The following is a 24,352-nucleotide window of genomic DNA, read 5'->3' as shown; positions in this document are numbered from 1 at the left end:
CAAATGCCTGTGTGTGCCTGGGTTGGGGGAGGCTCCTCTGGGCTCCCTCTGCCTCTGGTATGGCTGGGGCAGCTCTGCAGGGTGGCCAGTGTGTCTGCAGGAAAGGGCCCCAGACCCCACAGCTGGGCTCCAGACGCAGGAGGGCCTTGGTTCCCTACACACACTGCTTGTGTCGGGAGGCTGCTGCATGGAGTTGGAAGAAGGGACCTTGCAGGATGAGGGGGGTCGAGGAAACCAGCCACAGCGCAGGGCAGGAAGGACCAAAGGTGACCCTGGCAGCTCCCTGACCCTGGACAAACCTCTTGGCTTCTGTTTTCTCAGTTCAACAACATTGCATGAATTCCTGCCAGGAAGGGGTATGAGAAAATAGAGGGGCACAGCCCTGCGGGAAGCCAAGACTGAAGAGGAGTCCCCGGCCCTGGCTGCTTACCCAGAAGGCTGAGCATTCAGGTTCCAGGGCCCAACTCCCAGCAGGCCAAGATCAAGACTGCAGTTGCGCACGCTGGCCACCAGGAGGCACTGCAGTTCCAATAAAGTCACTGGACGGAAGGTGGTGATCCTGGGGCCCCACTGCCTGATGAGGTTTCTAGAAGTTTGTTTGAAGACCCAGGTCCTAGCTGGGAGGATTTGCCACCCAAAAAGTAATTCAGCCCTACTATGCGTCTGCCACCGTCCCAGCACTACAAGGGACAAAGAGATGGATGGGGCCGGTCACTGGCCTTCCTTGCAGGGGTCTTCTCTCCCTAGTTCTGAGTATTTTCACACTCCTGCCCATTCCAGTCCCCTCCGCATTCCCACACGGTGGCCCCAGCATCCTCATTGGACAGATGGGCAAAGTGAGGCGCGGAGAGGAGGGACCCGCGAGTGTCACCAGCGACTGAGTGACAGATAGACTGAGACCTGGGCTCTTTTCCATTCCCTAAGTGGCTTCCCTTTGAAGACCTATAGGGATTCCTTGGCCCTCCAGGGAGGATGGCACCCAGTGGGTGCTCGGGAAACTGACTAACTTGCAAAAGCCTTTGCCTTGCAAAAGCTCCCCAGGACACCCCTGTAGCTTGGCCCAGCGGCTCTCCATGTGGCTGGCAGATTTGTTACCAGCTTCCCTGTGGGTTCTTCCTGAGGCAGGCATCTGCCAAGGCAGGGTCTGCAGCCCCCTCCTCCACCGCTCCGCCCTCATACAGAAGCTCTCTCAGTTCTTCCCTCAATGGCAGGGGTTGTGGGGGACCGGGGTGGGGGGGGGCTGTCTTTCTCTTAGTCCAGAGATGGAGTGGGCTTCCCAGAGTCCAGGAATGAAAAGAGATTAATGCTGGGCTCTCTCTCTCTCTCACACACACGCACACACACACACACACAAAACCCAAAAAACAAAACCAGGAACTGGGCTTTGTACTTTACAAAGTACTAGAGCATCTATTATGCCACCAGTAGAGTTCCAGCCTCTTTACAACCATCGGGTTTCCATTTTGCAGCCCCAGAAACTGAGGCCAGAGGGGTAAATGCCTTGCTGAGAATCAGTAACTGTTAAGAAGGTCCAGAGGTGGTGGATCATCCCTGTAATCCCAAAATGTTGGGAGGCTGAGGTGGGAGGGTCACTTGAGCCCAGAGTTCCATCTAGCCTGGGTGACAGAGGGAGACCTGTCTCAAAAAAAAAAAAAAAAAGAAAGAAAGAAAAAGAAAACAAAAAACTGATAAGAGGCAGAGCAGAAACTTGGACTCCAGGCCTGGAGCATGCCCGCTGGGCCCTCCTGGGATGGATGCTGTGGGTGGGACTGGGACAGGCAGACAGGAGACAGGGTCAAGGAGGAAGGCAGGAAGATGGAGAAGTCACAGGAGAATGGCTACTCTCAGCTGCCTTGAGAGATCGGCCCCCTCATAACCACCTTCAGGGCTGCCCCGATCAAACTGCCCTGCTGAAGATCAACTTCATTGACCATCTGGGACCGCAGATGCGGACCAGTGCCTTGTTTCAGGGCCTACACACACTGAAGTACTTAGAGGCAAAGAGGCATATGTCTGCAACTTACTCTTTTCCTTCCTTCCTTCCTTCCTTCCTTTCTTTTTTCTTTTCTTTTTTTTTTGAGATGAAGTCTTGCTCTGTCACCCAGGCTGGAGTGCAGTGGCACAATCTTGGCTAACTGCAACCTCCCCCTCCCGAGTTCAAGTGATTATCCTGTTTCAGCTTCCCGAGTAGTTGGGATTACAGGTGCACACCACCATGCCCGGCTAATTTTTGTATTTTTAGTAGAGTCGGGTTTCTACTTTGTTGGCCAGGCTGGTCTCGAACTCCTGACCTCAGGTGATCCACCTGCCTCGGCCTCCCAAAGTGCTGGGATTACAGGCATGAGCCACTGTGCCCAGCCTGCAACTCACAGTTAAATGATTCAGCTGTATATGGTATGCATGTACATCAATACATACATACGCAGAACATGTACACAGAGAGAGACCCAGAGAGACCGAAAATGACAATGCAAATATGGCAAAACATCACCATTTGGGGAGTCAGCATAAAAGGCATCTGGGAATTCTTTGTAGTCCATTTGTGACTTTTCTCTAAGTGTAATATTATATCAAAATAAAAAGTTTTTTAAAAGCAAAGGTATGTGGACTAATGGAAAGAAGGCACCTTCCCTAGGAACTCCTCTTGTGAAGCTGGCATTTGTAATCCTTTGAATAGGACCTGGACAAGTTTACCTAGCAACCTCCCCACCTTCCCCTCATCACCACCACCATTCAAAATTCTACAAGGGGCCTTGTATGTTGCCATAAAAATCACAGGACAAATGCCAACTCTGGGAGCACACCTTGCTCGCCAGCCCTCTGGAAGCCCTCACTTCCACGGAAGCCATTGTGACCAATGAGAACACCGGGCTCCTTTGAGCAGCTCTTCTGAGAGCTGTAGGAGGCCAAGATCAAGCTACTGTTGGAACTTAAAAGTTTAAAAAGTACTTTAATTTTTGAGTCTACTGTAATTTCAACTGTCCTACAGTTAGTCCAAATGAGTAAAGTTTCCTCGTATAAAAAAAAAAATGGTGGAAAGAAAGAACCATCCTTAGGACCTCTGTCCAGCCCTCAGTCCCCAGGGCCCCTCTGCCAAGGCCTGGGTCCCCTCCACCCCCCAGCTCGTGTCTGGAATTTGTCTTTCCTGTTCTCTCCCCCACCCTGTGTCTTGCTTCACTGATTCATTCATTGGGCACCTCGTCAGAGCTTCCCTTAGGAATCATGAGCTAGGGGAAGAGACGGATGAGAGCCAAGCATGGTCAAGTGTTCCAGGGTCTGCAGGGCAAGAGTCTTGTTTCCCAGACATGGCAGGGCCCACAGAAAGGAGCGGTCAGTTTCCATTGAAAAGGTCGGAGAAGGCTTCCGCGATGGAGTGGCTCTTGAATTGGGTATTGCCAGCCAAGGAGGGCTCAGCAAGGCATGTTGCATTTTATGGTAAAACAAGATACCAAGATACCATCCCCCCACCCCAAATAGGGCAAATCCCAAATTACCAAGGGAGAAGCCTTAGACGGGAGCTCTCCAACCAGGGCCGATGACAACCATGACAGCAATAATGTAATGCCTTGTATTCGCGTTGCGACCCACCCACTATCTCCTCTGACCCTCTATCCCATGAGGTCAGTGTTGGTATCTCCATTTCACAGATGAGAAAACTGAGGTGCAGTGAAGATGGATGACTTGCTCAAGATCACGTAGCTAGGAGGGGCAGACGGGATGGTCCCATGCCAAGCCCACTGCCTCTCAAAGTGGTGACGAGTCATGTTTCTAACATGGAGGACTCCTGGAGGGGTCAGGCAGGCTTCATCTTGTCCTAAGGGGGCACCGCTCAGCCACTGGGGTCATTTCTATCTCAAAGGACTGGGGTAAACCAAGCTTCAGGGTCTCCATGAGAAGCCCACGTGTGATCTAACACTTGGAGATCACTTTCTGATGCCTTCTGGGGTGGGACAGGTGTTCTGGCTTTAGTCCGGGCTCTAAGTGCCCCTGTCAGCTTCTCTCCTCAAGGAGGCTAGAAGTTTCCCAGCTCCTCGTTCCATCCCCAAGCTCCATCTCATGGCGTGGGTGGCTGGATGAGACCCTGTCCCCTGCAGGACCCACTGCCAGAGAAGCAGAGTCTCCCATGCTCTCCCCTCTCCTAGCAATACATCTCCAGGGCTCAGAGACCCCACTGGACCAGACCCTCCCTTCACAGTCAAGGTGCAGAGGCCCAGAGCGAGGTCATACTGCCTAATAATGGAAGGGCCAGGACTCGAACCCTGCACCTCCCACGTCCAGCCCTGTGGTCTGTCTGCCCGTTGTCCCTCTCAACAACCCTAAACCACGTGGCCCTGGGCATGTCCCGAGACATCTCTCACTTAATTCCCCCAAGCCTCTGTTTCCCTTCTGTAGCAGAAAGAATCCCGCAGCTCCGCCACCTTCACCAAGACACTGTAATATCGCTTTCATCCAGAGGCAGGCGAGACGGAGAGGCTCAGATCCTGCACGAGGCAAAATGGAATGAATAAGAAGTCTTTGGCGTAAGACAGGCCTGGGCTTGGCCCCTGGTTCTGCCACTTATTTGCTACATTCATTCATTCAACAGCATTCCTGGAGCATCAGCTATGCACTGGGCACAGTTCCGGGTGGTGAATATACAGAGCCCAGTAAAACACAGTCCCTCCCTTCAAATGGCTTGCTATGATTACAGTGCAGGGTGGTGACTGGGGCAGGGGCACCTAGCCCAGCCTTGGGGCGAATCCAGATCTCTGTAGAGGAGGGGTTTTGAGGCAGCGATGTGGTTGGAGAGGTCTGTTGAAGCTGTGTTTAGCTAACGTGTCACATACAACTAGGGAATGCCAGTTTCCCCCATGAAAGAAATAGGGGCAGAGACTAAAGGAGATTATTAAGGAGGCTCCCAAGTCACCCTGTGGTTCTGCCACAGAAGGGTATCCTTGGAAAAGTGACTTGACCTTTGTGTGCCTCAGTTTCCTCATCTGTAAGATGAGGCTGAGAACATTCACAGCCCAGAATGGCTGAGGTCTGACTGAAGTAGAGTGCAAGATGGCATATCCCCTGCCCCACACACGGCACCCACTCTATCAATGGGATGCCGCCACGATATATTAATACAGTTATGATTTGGGGATGAATTTGGCTGTGGCAGCTGACAGCCAGGGCAACGTCACTCAGCCTGCAACTGTGTCATCCCCCCCCGCTTCCTTCCCCAGGTGCATCCTCTCCAGTTCAGGTTTCCTGAGCGGCAGCTCCCAGAATGACATTTATGAACCATAAACCTCTGTCGAAAGTAGCTCCCTGGGTCCCTTTCAATGAAGGGCCCATTTCACATACATATAACAGAGACTATAAATGGGGTGAAATACTGGCAACTGCTGTAAAAATCAAATGCTAAATGTACATTTATTTGGTTATATAGACTTAAAAAACTTTTAAAGAGTGGAATCGTGGCAGCCTCTGCCTTTAGACTGTGCCCTTACATCAAATCTTTTCTTTCTCAAATGTGCTCATTCTTTTATTTTTATTTATGCATTTATTTATTGAGATGGAGTCTCGCTCTGTCACCCAGGCTGGAGTGCATTGATGCCATCTCGGTTTACTGCAACCTCTGCCCCCCTGGGTTCAAGCCATTCTCCTGCCTCAGCCTCCCGAGTAGCTGGGGTTACAGGCACCTGCCACTGCACCTGGCTAATTTTTGTACTTTTAGTAGAGACGGGGTTTCACCATCTTGGCCAGGTTGGTCTTGAACTCCTGACCTCGAGATCCACCCACCTCGGTCCCCCAAAGTGCTGGGACTACAGGCGTGAGCCACCTCACCTGGCCCAAATGTACTCATTCTAATCTAGAGAATCACTTACAAACTGAAAAAGCAACAACGCTTTTCTCCCCTTGGATGAGAAGGGGAAAGTAATGGCTCAATTAATTATAGGATTGCTTTTTTTTTTTTTTTTCTGTTGCCTAGGCTGGCACACAGTGGTATAATCACAGCTCACTGCAGCCTCAACCTCCTGGGCTCAAGCAATCCTCCCTCCTCAGCCTCCTGAGTAGCTGGTACTAAGGGTGCACAACACCACACCCGGCTAATTTAATTTTTTTTGTTTTGTTTTTTGTAGAGACGAGGTGTCACTATGTTGCCCAGGCTGGTCTCAGACTGCTGGATTCAAGCAATTCTCCCACCTCAGCCTCCCAAAGTGCTGGAATACAGGCATGAGTCACCATGCCCAGTCCTAGTTTGTATTTTAAGAAAGTCATCAACTTCCTTAAAGCTGATAAGAATGGAAAAGATTTTTCAATATTTGCTTTTTTAAAAAATCCCACATTTGCAACCATAAGATAGTCAACAATTCAAAATATCTAAAGGATAATTATATCTAAGTTTTGGTTGGTGTTTTTGTATAAATGGCTGGGATTTGGAGTAGATGGGTTCCAAGGATTTTGCCTATCACATATAGTAAGGATAAAATATAAATAATCGATGTTTCAGTATTCACAATTAAAATGTTAGTTAAAAATGGTTCTTTTGGCCCTGCATGGTAGCTCATGCCTGTAATCCCAGCATTTTGGGAAGCCAAGATGGGCAGACTGCTTGAGCTCAGGAGTTTGAGACCTGCCTGGGCAACAAAGTAAGACCCCCATCTCTACAAAAAAAAGTAAAACTTAGCTGGGCGCACTGGCACAAGCCTGTAGTCCCAGTTACTCAAGAGGCTGAGGCAGGAGAACTGCTTGAGCCCAGGAGATTGTGGCTGCAGTGGGCCATGATTTAGCCATTGCATTCCATCCTGGGTGATAGTGACACCCTGTCTGAGGGAGGAAGGGAGGGAGGGAAGGAAGGAAGGAAGGAAGGAAGGAAGGAAGGAAGGAAGGAAGGAAGGAAGGAAATGGTTTTTTCATTGACTTCTGCTCATCTGAACAAAATAAAAAATTCAAATAAGTCTCTGCTTTAAAATCCATGGTGTGGCCAGGTGCAGTGGCTCACACTTGTAATCCCAGCACTATGGGAGGCTGAGGTGGGCAGATCACCTGAGGTCAGGAGTTCGAGACCAGCCTGGCCAACATGGCAAAAACCCATCTTAAAAAAAGAAAAAAAATAAAATAAAATACATGGTGTGTCCCTTCTACCAAGAAAACCTTAATCCACAGCGAACGTGAGACAAATACATCTGTTTTCCACCTGTTACTACTTCTCGGGAGGATGGATCCCCTGCAACAGGATGGATCTCCTGAGAATATACTTTGTGTAGCACAAAACTGGGCTCTGTGGAATCTTCTCTCATGGGGCTAAATCCTGGGAGACGCGTTAGTACAGCAGGGGTTGGGCACACGTGTTCCCTGAAGAGGCTTGGCCCTCACTGTCCACCTGCCACATGGTACGAGCGATGTTTCCAAACTGGCCTCTTGTCCCTGGCCTTGCCGACGCTGGGCAAGTGAGAGGCTATTACTCGTTCTGTTTAGAAGGGTTTGTCTCCTCCTTCTTCACCCACAGGAGCTGCTCCCACACATCACGTGGGGGTCCTGGGCTGGGCTGGCCTTGTTCTCAGGATGGCTCTGGAGGAAGGAGGGAGTGGGGTCTGGGGGGTCAGGGGACGTGGTCATCATTTCAGTAGATGAGCGAAGATGGTGTGGTACACGTACAGCACGTGGTGTGCTGAAAACCCCTCCCAGTGCGCCCCCTCCACAGTTCACAGAGCTCTCACATGCTGGTTGAGTCTGATGGGCACATAGGCATGAGGGCGTCCAGGCAGGGAAGTGAAGAGGAAAAAGGCTTGTTGGCTTCAGGAAATCTGGGTCCAATTCACAGCAGGACACCTCACTTTCCTCACCTGCAAATTGAGGATACTAGTATCCCCCAATGGGTTTCCATGAAAAGTCTCAGTCCAGGTCTGGCCCAGGGCAATGCCCACCAGGTGCTTTCTTAATTGCAGGTGGGCAAGCTGGGGCCCAGGGAGGGTGCAGAGCCTGCCTAACATTCCCTGAGCCCGATTCTCTGTGCCCAGCCCTGTGCTGATCAGAGAGGAACACAACACAACCACTGCCCTGGGGACAGGCTGAAGTTCTGGGCCAAATAAACACAGAAAACACATTCAGCAGGGACAGAGTTATTCCCCAGCTCATGATGCACGGGTACGGGGTGCAGCAGCCTATGGGGAGGAGGGGCTGGAGGGGCCTGGGTGGCCTTTGTCCCTCCTTGAAGCCTCCTGCCACTGCATTAGGTAGAGATAGCAGCCCCCACACCTCCCATCACTCATCCATGTTTTAAAAGACAATGTCAACCACACAGTAATCGTGGATTCAGTAATAATTTGTTCGTCGTCCAACTCTATGCATCCCAGTCAACTTTAATTGCCTATCAAGGTTTGTGGCCAGTCTGACAGAGTCAAGGTTCCAGCAAAATCTTACCAATCATAACAGCTAACATTGACTGAGCACTTACTATGCTCCAGGAACTGTTCTAAGATCCTTACCTATATATATATATATATATATATATTTATTTATTTAGAGACAGAGTTTCACTCTTGTTGCCCAGGCTAGACTGCAATGGCGTGATCTCGGCTCGCTGCAACCTCTGCCTCCTGGGTTCAAGTGATTCTCCTGCCTCAGCCTCCCTAGTAGCTGAGATTACAGGCGCCCACCACCATGCCCAGCTAATTTTTTGTATTTTTAGTAGAGACAGAGTTTCACTATGTTGGCCAGGCTGGTCTCAAACTCCTGACTTCAGGTGATCCACCTACCTCAGCCTCCCAAAATGCTGGGATTACAGGCGTGAGCAACCACACCCGGCTCAATTCTTACCTGTTTTACCTTATTTAAGCCTCACCCTATCACTAACAGATAGACATGATTCTTATCCCCACTTGACAGGTAAAGAAACTGAGGCAAAGAGGGCAACTAATCTGCCCGAGGTCACTCAACTGTATGGGCTAAAATCTGTTTCCAGGTCCTGAGCTCCACTGGCTTCTCCAAACCAAAAGCATCTGAAGCATCAGGTAGCCTGTGTAGCCCAATCGTGGAATGAACATAGTTTCTATGATTTTCCAAGAACTCTAGAAATTATGCCTTAGGGCACATGGCTGGAAGACCAGGCTCAAGCAGGCCTCTGTTTAGCCACCTAGGCCGGGGAAGTTCCCAGGAGGGGGAGCAGGGGACAGCTGCTTCTCTGCAGCTGTGCTCCCCTTGGAGCCTGCTGTCCAGTCCCTGGAGCCCGAGCCCTGGTTGTGCCACTCACTGGATGGCCTGGGGTGGGGGACAGGGAGTTGCAAGTGCCTCTCTTGGGAGTCAAAGAGAAAATCTTCAAAATATGCATAGGGCCAGCAGCGTGGAGCCACTGGCTGCTTCCCTCTTGGAGCTCCTCCCAGCTCCACTGGAAGCATTCTGGAATCATCTTAATAAAGTAAGTGGTCCCAGATTTGAGCATCTCAGGAGGTGGGTGTATAGACCCTCAGAGCACATGAGAATTTCCCCAAAGGCCACATGTCCTCATGGGATGGTCAAATGAAGGGGCAGAGGGGCCCCCAAATAGCCAGGGGCCTAGCCAGGGCCAAAACTGTGGCTCCAGAGTCCTCGCCTGTGGCTCTGCCCTCCACCCCTTCTCACCAGCTCTAGGTCCTGGAGAACAAATTTGTCCCTGAGCTCAATTTCCATGACCTGTCAGTCACTGGCCTGCAGGCAAGGAGATGAACGGATGGCCTACGAGGGTCCTTGTACACACTCGCTTCATGTTCTTCCCTTACCCAAAGGCTTAGTTCATGCTGTTTCCTGAGTCTAGAGGGCCTCTTTCAGCTCCTTCAGCTGGTGAGCTCCTATTCAACCTTCAAGGTCCACTTCAAATGTCCATGCTCAGGAAGCCCCAGTCCATTCACCTTCCCTGGACTTCACATCAGAAGGTCATTCAGGGGCCAGACAGACAGACAAATGCAACAGAATACAGACCAGACGTAAACTCTCAAATATATGCTCTACTGATTTTCAACAAAGGTCCCGAGACCAGTTGGTGAGAAAAGGGCCATCTTTTCTACAAATGGTGCTGGGAAAAGTGGATATCCCCACGAGGAAGAATGAAGTTGGAGCCTTATGTCGTATTCAAAATTAAAGTGCATCAAAGACCTAAACCTAAGAGCTAAACTACAAAGCTCTTAGAAGACATAGGGGAAAATCTTCATGACACTGGAGTTATTGATGATTTCTTGGATGTGACACCAAAAGCACAAACAACAAAAGAAGAAGTTGAAAAATTGTGCTTCTTCATCAAAATGTAAAACTTTTGTGCATCAAAGGACAGTATCCAGGGAGTGAAAGGACAACCCATAGAACGAGAAGAAATATTTGCAAATCATATATCTGAAAAGAAATTAATATCCAGAATTCCTATGACTCAAGAACAAGGAAACAAACAACCCCATTCAACAATGGGCAAAGTACTTGAATACACTTCAAAGAAGATACACAAATGGCCAGACACCAAAGGAGAAATACTGTCTGATTCCACTTATAAGAGGTACCTACGGCCGGGCGCGGTGGCTCACACCTGTAATCCCAGCACTCTGGGAGGCTGAGGCGAGTGAATCACCTGAGGTCAGGAGTTCAAGACCAGCCTGGCCAACATGGCAAAACCCCATCTCTACCAAAAACATAAAAAGTAGCCGGGCGTGGTGGTGGGTGCCTGTAATCCCAGCTACTTGGGAGGCTGAGGCAGGAGAATCGCTTAAGCCTGGGAAGCAGAGGTTGCAGTGAGCCAAGATTGCACCATGGCACTCCAGCGTGGGTGACCGAGTGAGACTCTGTCTCAAAAAATAAAATATAAAATAAAATAAAATAAAAGGTTGTCTTCGGCTGTGCTCCTGCCATTCCTCAGCCCACCTCACTGGCATCCATCATGCCTGTGCACTCCACACACTCGCTTCATGTTCTTCCCTTACCCAAAGGCTTAGTTCATGCTGTTTCCTGAGTCTAGAGGGCCTCTTTCAGCTCCTTCAGCTGGTGAGCTCCTATTCAACCTTCAAGGTCCACTTCAAATGTCCATGCTCAGGAAGCCCCAGTCCATTCACCTTCCCTGGGGATTCCCATGGCATGTAGCACATTCTAACCAGGCTATGGGCTCTCTAAGGGTAGGAGCCAGTTCCTTCACTGCCAAACACTCTGGTCCCTGCCTGACACAGAAGTGCCAGGCTGAAGGATCTGTTAGATGCGAGGAGGAGCTTTTTCCAGGCGCACACTCCTCCGTGCTTTCCTTCTGAGCTGTTCCACCTCTTTGAGCTTTGACTTCCCTCTGTAAAATGGAGATTCAATTCCTCCACATAGGCCTTTGGTGAGACTCAGGGGATCATGGATGTTCAAGTGGCCTAAGATTGCAAATGCTGGGTTGGGGCGGGTGGAAGGAATCACGGGTGTGCTGGGAAGAGCCCAGGCCTTGGAGCCGGATGCCCTGCTGGGAACTCAGGTGAGGTCAGATGGCATCCTGGCCAGAACAGAGGGCTGCATCCCTTGCAGGTGAGTCTCAGAATCCCAGGATGGAGGATGAGTGAATGGGGGACTAAGGGAGGAGCTTCAGCAGCTCTCAGGCAGCCCGCTGGGCAGGCGGCAGGAATGGAGGTGCCAGCGGGAAGGACACGGAACTCACCGTAGGGAATGGGAGACCTGAGGAGAAGATTTGGGGACAAAGGGAGAAAACCACTTGACTAGAGCCAACCCCGGGGGATGTGGCAGTCAGACTGCAGGCCTATGGCCTGTGGGGTGAGACCCAAAAGAGGAGCAGTGAGGGAAAGGGGTGCTCCTCCGACTGCTAGAGTTGGAGAGGACCAAGGCTTGTGATAATTAGAGCTACCCAGAGCCTCCCTGCTCCTATACCCCACAGGAAACCCTGCAAAAAAAAAAAAAAAAAAAATCAATCATTTTCTACCAGAATGCAAGAGAACGACAAAGCAGGCTCTCACCCCAGGCCTCAATTCAAAGGAACGATGAACGAAGAGAGAGTGGAAAGATTTACAGAGTTCCTAGCTTGTTCCCCTCCCATAAGATCCACTCATTCATTCACTCAGCAACAGACATTTATTGAGCATCTACTATGTAGACTAGTTCCAGGTTCTAGGGAAAGTTTGAAACAAGACAGACAAAGTCTCCTGCGGTCTCATGTTTCCTAGAGGGCAGGTGTTATTTCCCCACGGTTCCCACAGATGCTTCTCAGCTCCACCCTACCTAAATCAGAGGTTCTGTCATGTTCCTGAAACCTCTGGAAACTCGTGCAGTCATTCCTCATACCAGCTATGAGGCCCTATGCCATGCCTGGGACCCTGTTTTCACCTGGTACAGGTGAGGAAGCTGTGCCCAAGGTCACAGAGTCCGTGTAGAACTTCAACCTGGCAGGTGCTGAAACTTACTCTTGACACCATTTGTCTTCTGCATCCCTGGATGTGAAGCTGAGAAGAATGCTTTGGGGGTTAAGGGTTTTTATTTTTAATTTTTATTTATTTATTTTTTTGAGGTGGACTCTTGCTCTGTCACCCAAGCTGGAGTACAGTGGCACGATCTCAGCTCACTGCGAGCTCCGCCTTCTGGGTTCACGCCATTCTCCTGCCTCAGCCTCCCGAGTAGCTGGGACTACAGGCGCCCACCACCACATCCAGCTGATATTTTGTATTTTTAGCACAGACGGGGTTTCACTGTGTTAGCCAGGATGGTCTCGATCTCCTGACCTCGTGATCCACCTGTCTTGGCCTCCCAAAGTGCTAGGATTACAGGCTTAAGCCACTGTGCCCTGCCCTGGGGGCCATGTTTGTAAGACCCTGTCTTTCATCTCCACATCATCTGGGACAGATTTAGGGTGATCTCAAGTCTAATCAGGTTCATTCTAGAACAGGATGCCTTTCAGGTTTCTTGGAGCCCTCGGCCAGCAAGACTTGACTCTTCCTTCCTGGCTGTCTCACTGTGGATGAGTTACTTATTTTCCATGAACCTCAGTTTTCATCTATGAAATGGGGATGGTAATACTACCAATCTCGTAAGATTGTGATGGCAGTTAAGTGAAATAATACGTAAGCAGCACTGGCATACTGCCTGGCACACGGGAAGGGATGCTCAGTCGTTCGGGGCTGTCACGTGCTTCTGCGGCAGCAGCCAACTCTAAGTCTTCTTTGCCTCAAAACCCATTATTGTCTCTGTCCTGCAGATGGGAAAACTCAGACCAGGAGCCAGGCCCGGTATCCCAGACTCTTACCCTTTGGCAGACTGGACCAGCTTTCCCCCTTTCCTGGCACAATGAATGGGGAAGAGTGTGGGGTCCTGAGGCATCTGGAGGATTCTGGAGGGCCCATCCGTCTCTCTTGGTGAATATCACAGAACCCCAAGGCCTCTGAAACCATCAAGTCCCATGAAGAAGGTTCAGAGATGGGGAGGTAGAGGCCACAATAGGGGAGCCGTGCAGTAGAGCTATGTGCATGTTTGTCTTCCCCATTTGAAAGTGAGCTCCCTCCTTGAAGTCAGAGGCCATGGAGCTGGGGTTGTCCCAGCTCCATGCTGGGATGTGAACCAGGTGTGAATGAATCCTTGTGGCCACGTAGAGACATCGGGAAGGCTGACACATCCAGAGGACCCCAAACCCTACATCCCTACTCTGAAACCTGATCAGAACCCCACCACTATCATTTGCAATATCCCAGCACCCTCAAAGGGTATAGTATGAGGGGTGGGGAAGAAAACCTGGCGGGGCAGGATGTACAGAGCAGGCGCATTACCTCTCTCCATCATCACATCCTCCTCACACACCCCTCACAGGTGGGACAGGGCCAAAGTGCCATTCAACACATGGAGAAATGGAGTGGCACTAGAGAGGTAAGGGGGCTGTTATACACGGCTGTTTCCGTAGAAAACTAAGACCTATTGATCTACAGAGAAAGCATGGAGACAGAAAAAGGAGAAAGTCAAGAGAGAAGAAGCCTCAGGATTTCCAGCCACTAGAGAAGACTCATTGGCCTGGACAAATCCCAGCTTCCCTCAACTTTCCTGAACCCTCCCCTTAAGTGGCTTCCAGTAAGCTCCCAAACCCCGGTGGCACCTGCACACCTCAGGGCAAGCCAGCCTGACCTTCTCCTCAGAGCCTGAGTCAGGGCTTTCCCCATCTCAGCACCCATCCCACTGAACTGGAATTTCAAGGTCACTTGTCTGTCTCTTCCTCTGGACCTGAAGGCAGGGGCTGCATCCAGAGCTTCCCGGAATCCCCCACAAGGCCTGGCATAGTGACAGGCAAAGTTTGGTGAGCCATGCGTAAATGGAATCAGGCCTCTCAGTCCCCTTGTCTGTGAAATAAGACATGTGGGCCAGGCGATGACTGCCATCTCTTCCAACCTTGGGTGGGCCCCCCACCAAGTCACCATGACCCATTGTGTGTGTGCTGCAGAGTCAGGGGAGGTACCAGGTTCCTGGATGTAACCAAAGGCCCTCAGGGCCTGGTGGACGGTCCTGCACAGTGGGAGGAGTTGGTCATCTGGCCTCAGCTGACCCTGGCTTGTGGTTTTCACGAACTCAGGAAAAGAAAACTCAGCTTGGGGAGCTGGGCAGAGAGCAGGAGTCCCAGCCTGGTGTGGCTGCATTAGAGTCAGGTCCCTGCAGGCCCACCAGGGATTCCATGGGTGCTCTCCTGCTGTCCTCTAATGCCCAGGAGCTCACGGTGGGGTTTGCTTTACTTCTGACTGAGGCAGAACTGCAAGCATCTGCCCTATTTGATGCACAGAGAGAGTGCAACTTACTGGACTTAATGCAGGAGCCACATCCAACAAGAGAGCAGGTGAGTGGATCTGATTCCCCAACACTTTCTGCCTTTCCACCCATCGTAGTGGAAGGAGGAGAACTCAGTGAGTTCCCGCCCTCCTACTAACCTGGCTGTGGAGGTCCATTTCCCCTTAGGCCTCAGTTTGCTCATGTGCTAAATGGGGTCAGCAGTGTGCGTAAAGACAGTGCCAAGGCCGTGTCTCTTCCGCAGTGAGCCACATGGGACAGAGGGTACATTCCAGTTAGTGGCTTGTCAGAAGGCCTTGCCGCAGTGTGGGTGGGCTGGATGGGCCACATTCGAGGGCCTTAGGATGTCGCTGGGGGTGGTTGGACCCCACCCGGGGACTTGTCACAGGGAGATTCTGCCTGCCACTCACTGAGTCAGCTGCTCCTGGGAGCCATGACCAGGGACAGGAAGGCCACAGGCCATGATGAAAGGGTGCTTAGTCACTGTCTCCCTAGGGGCACCTATGGAGGCAGAGGCTGCGCCACCCACAGACTCAGAGAAGCTCCAGAGCCGTGCACATGGGTACTCACCCTTGCACACCTGAGGCTCACACGCTGGGGTACATAGGCGCAAGTACCGGAGGACAGGCATGCCTTTCACTGGGCTACACACACACCCTCGGCCTCACCCTGAAACACTCAGACCGCAGGATGCCGACCCAGAGAGAATGGGCACGGCACACGCGGCTCACATTCACGCCGTGCACACGCTCACACAAATACCTAAGCCGGCCCTCACACAGCCAAAGGTGCTCCTGGGTGCACTTAACCATGCAGGTGTAACACTGCAGGAGACACCAGTTCTTCATTCATTCTTCCAGCCAGCGAACCTTTGTTAAGCCCAACTCTACAACGCACTTGGAAGGACATAAGCTGTAACACAGGCGGCAGGGGCTTGGCATGTTGTATCTTCTGGGAGAAGGTCCGTCCAGGGAAGGTGCTCCATAAATACTGGGATAGGGACGATGAGTGGACACAGGGACCATGCGCCCAGGGCCTTAGCTTGAGCCTGGTCATGTGTGGACACAAAGACAGTCGCTTACCCCCTCCATTTACATCCCAGTCCTGAGCTCAGAACCTGCATTCCACCACGGCCCTGCAGGACCTCCAGCTGGCTTTGTGTCCTGGGATGGCTCCCCACTCAGGACCTGTGTCAGCCTCCAGGGAAGCCTCTTCCACCGACCTTACCCCAATTTCTCCTGGACAAAAACGCGTGTGGGGGTGAGGAGGGAAGACAAGGGGGTAAAGGTGGGCCCAGAATGCTACCAGCACAGAAACTCCAAGAGGGTCTTTGGAAATTGTCAACACTCCTGCATTTCATACAACTAAAATTCAGACCCCGGAGCAGAACGGACTTCTCTAAGGCCATGCAGGAGTAGAGAATGCAAAGGTGGAGGCTGGGGTGATCTACACCCGGACTGTGGGCCCCGGTCCCCATGTGTGCCACGCTAGACATCAGTGTCGTGGTCCAAACCTCCCACAGCTTTCCAGCCTGGGTTGTGCCCTTCAGAGCCCTGGAGAGCCAGTTGTTCTGCTCTGACCTGGGTCACCAGGTCCTGTCCCTCTAGGAGGTGCGTAGGGCCAACGTCCATGCTCGGGGACCTCCAGTTCAGAATGAAAATCCACTCTTAAAGAAGCTGCTTTAAGAATCTGGTGCAGCGAGCACTGGCTCCCTCTCTGCCCCCAATGTGCACGCGCGCCAGTGCCCAGCAGCCATGACCAAGCAGTCCTCAGTACAAGCCGCGCCTTCACCTGGAAAGACAGGTACTTGGCAGCCGATGGCACCTCTTACCCCGCCGGTATCTCCCAGTGATCCCATCCTCACCAAAAGGGCACCCTGGGAGCCGCCAAGCGCCAAGGTGACCCTTTCAACTGCCTCTGGAGTCCAAATCTGAACCGGCCCGCAGCCCAGCATGCCACCCTACACACCCCAGCCTTGGCTTCTCGGAGCCTTGCCTCTGTGTGGCTCTTCCTCACTGCTGAGCCACAACGTCCTTCCATTCCTCCCTCTCCTTGGCGCTGGCTGGTGCGGGTTGGGGTCAGGTGGAGAAGCCTGCCGGCCGTTGCTAAGGTGACAAAATGTGCTGGGGGTGGGGGCCGGGGCAGGGCCGGTGCAACTGGTGGGAGGCCGCTGTCCCTTCCTGGACACAGTGGAAGAAGCTTCTGCCGCATCACTAAATTTTTGTCATCCTTTCTGAAGGACCTGCTTCCAGGCAGCACGCAAGTTGTTGCCCCAGGTTTATTCCGCACCCCTGTACTTGGTGAAAAAGGAGCATCTTGAAGGAGATGGGGGTGTCGCCGGTTTGTGTATCTGCAGAGGAGAGGTGTGCCGGGCTGCACCTCTGGAGGCAGCTCCCTGGAGGCCGCAGGTAACTGATGTTAGAGAAGACCCCGGCTGCAGCTGGGAGGGCTCACAGGCTGGAGAGAGGTGCCCCCTCCTTCCAGCAAAGGGCCCTGCTTGGAAGGGCTGCTTCTCACTTGTCTAGTGGCACCGCAGGACGGTCGGCTTCCACTGGAAATCCCCCGGACTGCATCATCACGTAGCCGGGTCCTCGCAGTGTTGGTTTCCCAGTCCGATAACTGTCACCTCGGTGAGGACGTGTGCCGACGGCTGGAGAACCCTGCGCTGCGGGCGCACATGGCCAGGTGGCGCCTGGCAGGGGACGTCCGGGTGCAGGACAGTGCTCTTACCGCCCCACCCCAAACCGTTGCCTGGGCCTAGGTCCTTCGGCTTCCTGAGCAGGGGTTTGGGGGGCTAAGGACACTGAGGCTCCGGGGGCAGGAAGTTCTCTCTGATCAAGCGTTCTCTCTTCTCTCCAGCATACACTCCCGTACCACCCACCTCGCCTACCTTCGCTGCGAGAGGCGCACCGAGGCAGCGCACCCCCCATGAGCCATCCCAAGGCCTCAGAGCCGCAGGAACTCCGGGCAACTATCCCCCTCCTCTCCTGACCTCGGGCACCCCAGTCTAGGGGTCTGCAGAGAAGCCCGAAGCCCGGACAAACGCGCCAGACGTCAACCACCTCTCATCCCTGGCAGCAGCAAAGGCCAATATATTTCCATTTCTTATTTCAGTTTGCCACCAAAACAAAGCTGCGCGCGGCTGCGGGTAGGAAGGAGCTGAGACCAAGAAGAAGGGACGTCCCGGAGAAAGTGCGCCCTGCTGATCTTAGAAACCAGAGTCCTCGGGGGCCTCAGGGACTTTGCCGAGATTTTCTGTAGGGCGTTTTAATCTCTTTTCCTACTGCGGGCCGGCATCGCAGTGCGTGCGGCTCGGAAGGCTTGGTGACTCCGGCTTAGCCCAGTTTTCGCGGCGAGGTTCCTGGGGCAGCCGCTTGGAACTTCGCATTAGAATCGGGACTGCAAATGTCCGGGTGAAAGTGTCACCCTACTCAAGAAACACTGCTGTCAGGAACAAAATGGGGTCCCCGGTGCTCCGAAGTATCTTCTGAAATTTTCTTAAAACAACTTACAAAAAAATGTTTTTGCTTTAACGTTTTACAAGGTTTAATGAAACACTTGGTCTGTTTCTTTACCCAGATGGTCGTCCTAACAGTGTACACATACATAACAATTCTTCCAACTTTCCTCCTCAGAGCTAAGCACTTCACTGTACGTAAAGTATAATAAAGAAAAGATTGTGCAAGATTGTGCAAGTCGATTGACTTGAAATATTGAGTTTTAATCCAGGCCCTCTGTTTTTCTATTTAAGAACGTATGTGTTTGGACCAGACTGGTGAAGCAGGCTGCCGGCTATGGAAATTAACAAAGTAACAAATTAAAAGCATCTTCCTTCGCCACCCCTCCCTCCAAAATTAAACAACAGTCGCCCCTTCTCGAGCAGGCTTCAGTCCCAGCCTCGAGTTTTCCCGCGATCACCCCACAGCCACCCACTGGCTGTTGCTGCTTCTGTCGGGTTTTCGTTTCTGCCTTCTTCGGGTAGTCTCTCATATACAAAACACACCCCAGTTCTCTAACTAAATTCAAATACGACCCTGGCAGAATTTACACATTTCGTGGTGCATGGATTGTATCTGTGCAGGGGAAATAAATACCCGCTGGTATTTAACCACTGCGTCTAATTCGAAAAATCGGGACTGGACCCCTAGGCGGCACCCCAGGGGCTTCAGCCTGGCCCGCGCCTCCCCAGACCTTGGTGCTGAGAGCGCTGCTTTTGAGGGTGGGTGGATGGAGAGGCAGCAATCTGCTTTCAACAGAAACCTGTCTGCACCGAATCGAAAGCGAAAGGGAAGGGGGAAACGGGGCAGCTTCCCGCAGCGGCCCCGCGTCTCGGGGACTGGTAGACTAGGACCGGCACGCGCCGGCTGCGGCTCCGAGGGTCGGATCCGGAATTTGGGGGCGAGGCGCTGGAGTCCCTGCCCTGAGTACAAGGAGGCTCTTGCGTCGCTGAGAAACGTCGGGTCTCCAACCTGACAAGTCTCCTGGGGCCGAGGCGGCCCACCCTGGGCTCGGGCAAGGAATTCAGGAGGCCAAAGAGCGGACCCAGAGTCTGGGGGTAGACCGGTGAGGTCTTGGGTTGCAGCAGAAGAGGGCTTGATGGGGGCTCTTTCGTAAAACCGCGGTCTCCGCATCCAAAGGACACCGCGGAGCCGCCTTAATCATGGTTCTTGTAGCACATTTGGGGAAAGGAAGGCCCAAGTTGGGGCAGGGACGCCTGCAGCCCAGAAGGGTTTCTCTCACCAACTCTTTTCGCAACCCGGACCAGACTTGGCCAGCAGAGACTAGAGGCGGCTTCCCCGCCCCGCATTCCCTCGGCTTGGACCTGGCGCAGCTGCCCGGGGCACCTTCTTTGAGGAGGGGTAGTTTGACTCTGCCAGGAGTGGGCCCCGAAGCTGAGCTCCAGAGGGAGGCCTTCGAGCTTTATCATTTTGTTAGGTGTAGTTACACACGTGAACGATCAGCTTTTGTCCCGACCTCCAGGGCTGGGAATGGTTGCCAGGTCTCAGCTGCCTGCCTGAAGACTGGAATCAGCCAGCCCCGCTACTGGTACCAAGGCTGCCCCTGCCTCCGACTTTCCCCATGCTCTTGGGAAAGTCTAAGGATTTTTCCCTGAACTCCATCTCTCCCCTTTTGAGTATATACACTCTCACAACTGTGGGAGAGAATTGTTGTGAGTGCATGCCTCAGTTTCCCTGCTTGCTGGCAGGGTAGGGATCCCACTCCAGAGGCCCTCCTCCTGGCTACCTCTGTAAAGGGCAGAGCCTCACCTTTTGGAGCCTCAGTTTCTTCATCTGAGACCTAACGTGCCTAATCCCTTTCCTAGAAGGACCAGACATCTCCTGGTTGGGGAGACTCAACTGCTGAGAGAAGGGAAAGAACAGTGACTTGCTGTTTATTGTTTGTGGCTTTGCCCCGAGCAGAGCCTCCATCTTAGGCAGCATGGAGTGGGGTCCTGCGGGTGGTTAGAGGCTGCCTTTGGACCCAGCCTGCAGTTTATGACCAGAGCAGTGGCAGGGGCCTGCCCTATCCTCAGAATTGGGTGCTCTTAAGTTCCCAACAGCGCGGAGATAGACAGGGATGGAAATGTGGGTGGGGGTTGGGGGGGTAGGAGGGGGGAACTCTTGCCTCTTGCTGTCTCTGCAGAGGCACATTTATGACCCAGCAAGGCCTTTCTGTTATCACCCCAGGATGCAGATGAGGAAACCAGGGTTTGGGAAGGTGTTTGCTGTCAGGTCACACTGCCACAGGTTAGGGGCAGTACTGGGTCAAGTGGCTGGCTCTTTCCCTCAGCTCCAAAGGCTAGTGCAAGTAAAGGAAAGGCCAGGCTGGCTGTGGGGACCCAGCAGGGCACAGAGAGAAGGCTCAGGGGAGACCAGCCCTCTCTGCCTTCCCTCTGGACTTGAACGCATTTAACCAAGAGGTAGGGAGCTCCTTAGGCTCTCTTCTTGCCTGATATCTCAGCCTCTTCAGAGGTCTCACTGGTAATTTTTGTTAAAATATGACATTTCAATGCAGTGGAGAGAAAACATGAGCCCCCTGGCTATGCAGGATGAACCTCCATGGGTCCCCTAGTCTGCGACCTGCCCTCACCTAATAGTCCTGAATGACAAGGATGAGCTGGGGCCTGCGTCCCTGGGCTGGGAAGGCCGGCTGGTATGGACAGGGCTGAGATTTTCTGCCAGCCTAGCATGGTGAAGGAGCACTTGCATGAGAGGTGTGTGTGTGTCTGCGTGTGGAGTTGTGTGTGTCCGTGTGTGGAGCTGTGTGTGTCCATGTGTGAAGCTGTGTGTGTACGTGTGTGAAGCTGTGTGCGTACGTGTGTGGAGCTGTGTGTGCGTGTGGAGTTGTGTGTGTCTGCGTGTGGAGCTGTGGGTGTCTGTGTGTGGAGCTGTGTGTGCGTGTGGAGTTGTGTGTGTCTGCGTGTGGAGCTGTGTGTGCGTGTGGAGTTGTGTGTGTCTGCGTGTGGAGCTGTGGGTGTCTGTGTGTGGAGCTGTGTGTGTGTGTGGAGTTGTGTTTGTCTGCGTGTGGAGCTGTGGGTGTCTGCCTGTGGAGCTTTGGGGGTCTGTGATCTGAATGCCTGATCTCATTCCAACTGGAGGTGAAGAGGAAGGTGAAGGAAGTAGGGAAGGGCCACTGAAGCTTTCTAAATCTTCTCTCAGTTCTGTCTTTTGGGTTTGGGAGTATGTGGCTCATTCAAGGCCACATGGGCATGTGTTCTTGGGGTATGACCACATCGGCTCCTAAAGAAGATGCGTGTGTATGTGTGTGTGAGTGCATCTGTAGACAAGTGTATGACTGAATGTTTGTCAGCAGCCATCTACGAACTAGTTCTGCGCCTGTGAAAGAAGGAACCTGAATACGAGAAAACATCTGCCATGGGCTGTTTTCTCAAGGTTATTCCAGCCACCAAGGCCTCTGCCGTGTCCCAGCCTCTGTCCCCAGGCCTAATGCCTCTTCATGAGCCTGGATCAGGGCAAATTCCCTGCCCCCAACTCATCTCACCAGGGCCGGGCCTGAAGGCCAAGGCCTCCCGGAGAGTATGTGCTCAGGGCTCCCGGCTCAGAGAAGGTTTTTCTCTTTCTGCGTCGTTGCTCCCCCTTGCGCATTGGGGTTCAGGAACCCCGATTCTGTGGAAGAAGAGAAGGCCTGGGCTACCGAGCTGCTCTGGCTAGAGACCTGCTCTGGCTAGAGACCGTCCTTGAGTGTCTCTCTCCCCGGCAATGGTGGCTGTGCTCTGGGGGCCCAGGCCTGCCTCCTGTGGCTGCGTTCAAGGGGGCTTGGAGGTCATATAGGCCAGCTCCCTCGGGTTCCCCGTGGGCTCAAATCAGGACCCAGACCCTTCTCTTTTGCTACAGCCCTGGCCCACCCGAGACTTCCTGTCTCCCCTGCTACTCCGTCCTAAACCATTGTTCTGAGGCCTGCCGCCTCCAAGAATCGCCGAGGGAGAAGCTCCCGGGGAAGTGGCCTGCCCGCATCCCCACCGCCAGTAGTGCTCAGGGTCCCAGGACTCTGGTCTTGCCAGACCCCAGTTTCTCCTGGGACCCCGCGGTCTGTGACTCCGCACTGTGTCGCGCCAGTGCGCCTGGATTTCCCATGAGCTTTGGGCCAACCACGCTCCGGGCTTCCTGCCGGGCTCCACACCTGCGGCGCTCTCACCTGCGGCGGCGCCGCCCGAGGAGCCTCCCAGCCCGCGAGGAGCGAGGCGTCTGCAGTCCCGCAGCCCCGCAACCCCGCAGCCCCGCAGCCCAGCAGCCCAGCGGCCCCGAGCCAGAGCGCTGCGCGAGACTCCTTTGCGCCGCGCGGACACTCCTTGCCGCCGCACACCCTGGGCCGGTAAGAAGCATCCGCTTCAAATCCCGCCCAGCAAGCAGCGCAAAGCGAGCGGTTTGGGGGAAAGCTGAAGGGACCGGGAAAAACAAACTCCAGGTCGAGTTTAACAGCCGAAACGTTCCGTGCCTAGGCCGGCGGACATGAAGGAGACAGAACAGATCCCTTGGCTTCCTCGCAGCGATCCATCCCGTTTACTGACCGGAGTCACCCGCGGCTGCCCCCAGCCCGCCCCCAGCCCGCCAACTCGTATCTCTCGCAAGCCACCAGTTTCAAGGGATGCGGAAGCCAAGCACACCGTGGTCCCCAGCCCCAGGTGACCCGCACATGCACTCACCGTAGCAGGGAATCTGCAAGGCCGCGTTGTGGCCACTGCTGCCTTCCTGGAGTTTGAGGCTGCCGTCCGGGGGCGTCTTGCAGGCGCCTCGCTGCAAGTAAAGATGCGGTTGCGAGGGCGGTTGGGGCTGCGGTTGCTGCTGCTGGGGCGGCGGCGGCGGCTGGGGCTGCGGGGTCGACGGCTGGGGCTGGAACTTGTTAAAGGAGCCCCGCGCCCCGGCGCCACTCTCCAGGGGTGTCGCTAGGTCCTGCTGCCCAGCGCTGTAACGGGCCCGGTTCTTGGCGTCCCCGAATCCCTGTGCTTTGGCGGCGGCCGACAGGAAAGTTGTGCCGAACTTGTCGCCTCCGGGAAATGCCCTAAAAGGCGACGAGCCCTCCCGACTCTGCGACACCGGGCTGTAGTAGGCGTCCATGGCAGCAGCCGGCGACTCGCAGTAAGAGACGCAAGTCTCAGCATTCATGCCTGGCTTGCGCGGGCGGCGGGCGGGGGCGCGAGCGAGGGCGCGAGGACGCCACCGCGCGCCTTGGCTGGGAGTTTGGGGAGGCGAGGAGGCTGTGGCTGTGCACTCCGCGCCCGGCCTGCTCGCTCTCCCTCCTCCCCTCCACGCCTGCCTCTCTCTCTCCCCCTTCTTTCTCTCTCTCTCTCCTCTCTCTCTTCTCCTCCCTCCCCCCTTCTCTCTTCCTCTCTCTCTCCCTCTCTCTTTTTCCTCCCTCCCCACAGCTAGCCGAGGGAAAGAACGGAGGGCAGTAAAAAGATTCAGATGTTTCGGAAAGTTGACCAGATCTCCCAAACCCTCTTAAGGTTCTGCAGCGGGAAAAAAAAAAAAAGTAAATTTTTTCCCTAACTTGCTTCTTCCTTTCCCCCTCTCTCGTCCCCTCCTTCTCTCTCCTTCCACTGGCCCCTGCCCCCTCCTCTCCACTCTTAAGGAGATGCTACTAACTCGCTAGCGGGGATTCAACCCGGAGGTGCCCGAGGGCTTTCCGATTCTAGGCGGGGCTGGGGAGGTGCCAGGACCCCCAGAGCTCCCGAGGCTAGGTTGCGAATTGACGGAGTGTAGGAGCTTTGTCCTAGGGCAAAGGGAAATGCAAATTTTAATGACAGGTTTTAAAAAGCCCCCCAAAATAAACCTAACAGATTTTGACAGTCGAAGCCAGGGGGACCACGGGCCTGCGGATGCAAGCGAGTCCTTTGGACTCCTGCGCGCGAGCTCACGGGCGCCGCTACGGGCCTTCCCGCTGGCACCTTTTCCTAGGTTTCCAACCTTCCTCCCCATTCCCGTTCCTCCGGGAGATTAACACACACACAAGCCTTCGTCGTCCAGTGCACGGTCACTTTCACGTCTTGTTAACTATTTCCTTCCGCTATAAGGGCGCTGGGCTGGGAGGCAGCGGGATCTGTGCTCGCTCAAGCCCTGGGGAAGCCCTGGGCTGGGCCAGACTTCAGAAGCTTTAGAGCGCTGCCCTC

General features: G+C 53.6%; 1 protein-coding gene across 1 annotated transcript in view; it reads right to left on the bottom strand.

Annotated features, from left to right (window-relative positions):
• Positions 1-23,534, bottom strand: part of ALX4 (ALX homeobox 4) — a 49,096-nt gene extending 25,562 nt beyond the window's left edge. The window contains exon 1 of the mRNA XM_033207216.1: positions 22,889-23,534. Coding sequence (XP_033063107.1) covers positions 22,889-23,348 — 460 coding nt within the window. The 5' untranslated portion in view covers positions 23,349-23,534. The remainder of the gene's footprint in view (positions 1-22,888) is intronic.
• Positions 23,535-24,352: the final 818 nt, after the last annotated feature.

The sequence above is a fragment of the Trachypithecus francoisi genome, unplaced genomic scaffold (genome assembly GCF_009764315.1).
Source record: "Trachypithecus francoisi isolate TF-2019V2 unplaced genomic scaffold, Tfra_2.0 Lachesis_group8, whole genome shotgun sequence".
Lineage (NCBI taxonomy): Eukaryota > Metazoa > Chordata > Mammalia > Primates > Cercopithecidae > Trachypithecus > Trachypithecus francoisi.
Note: the sequence above shows the minus strand (reverse complement) of the source record. Positions and strands in the feature narration are given on the sequence as shown.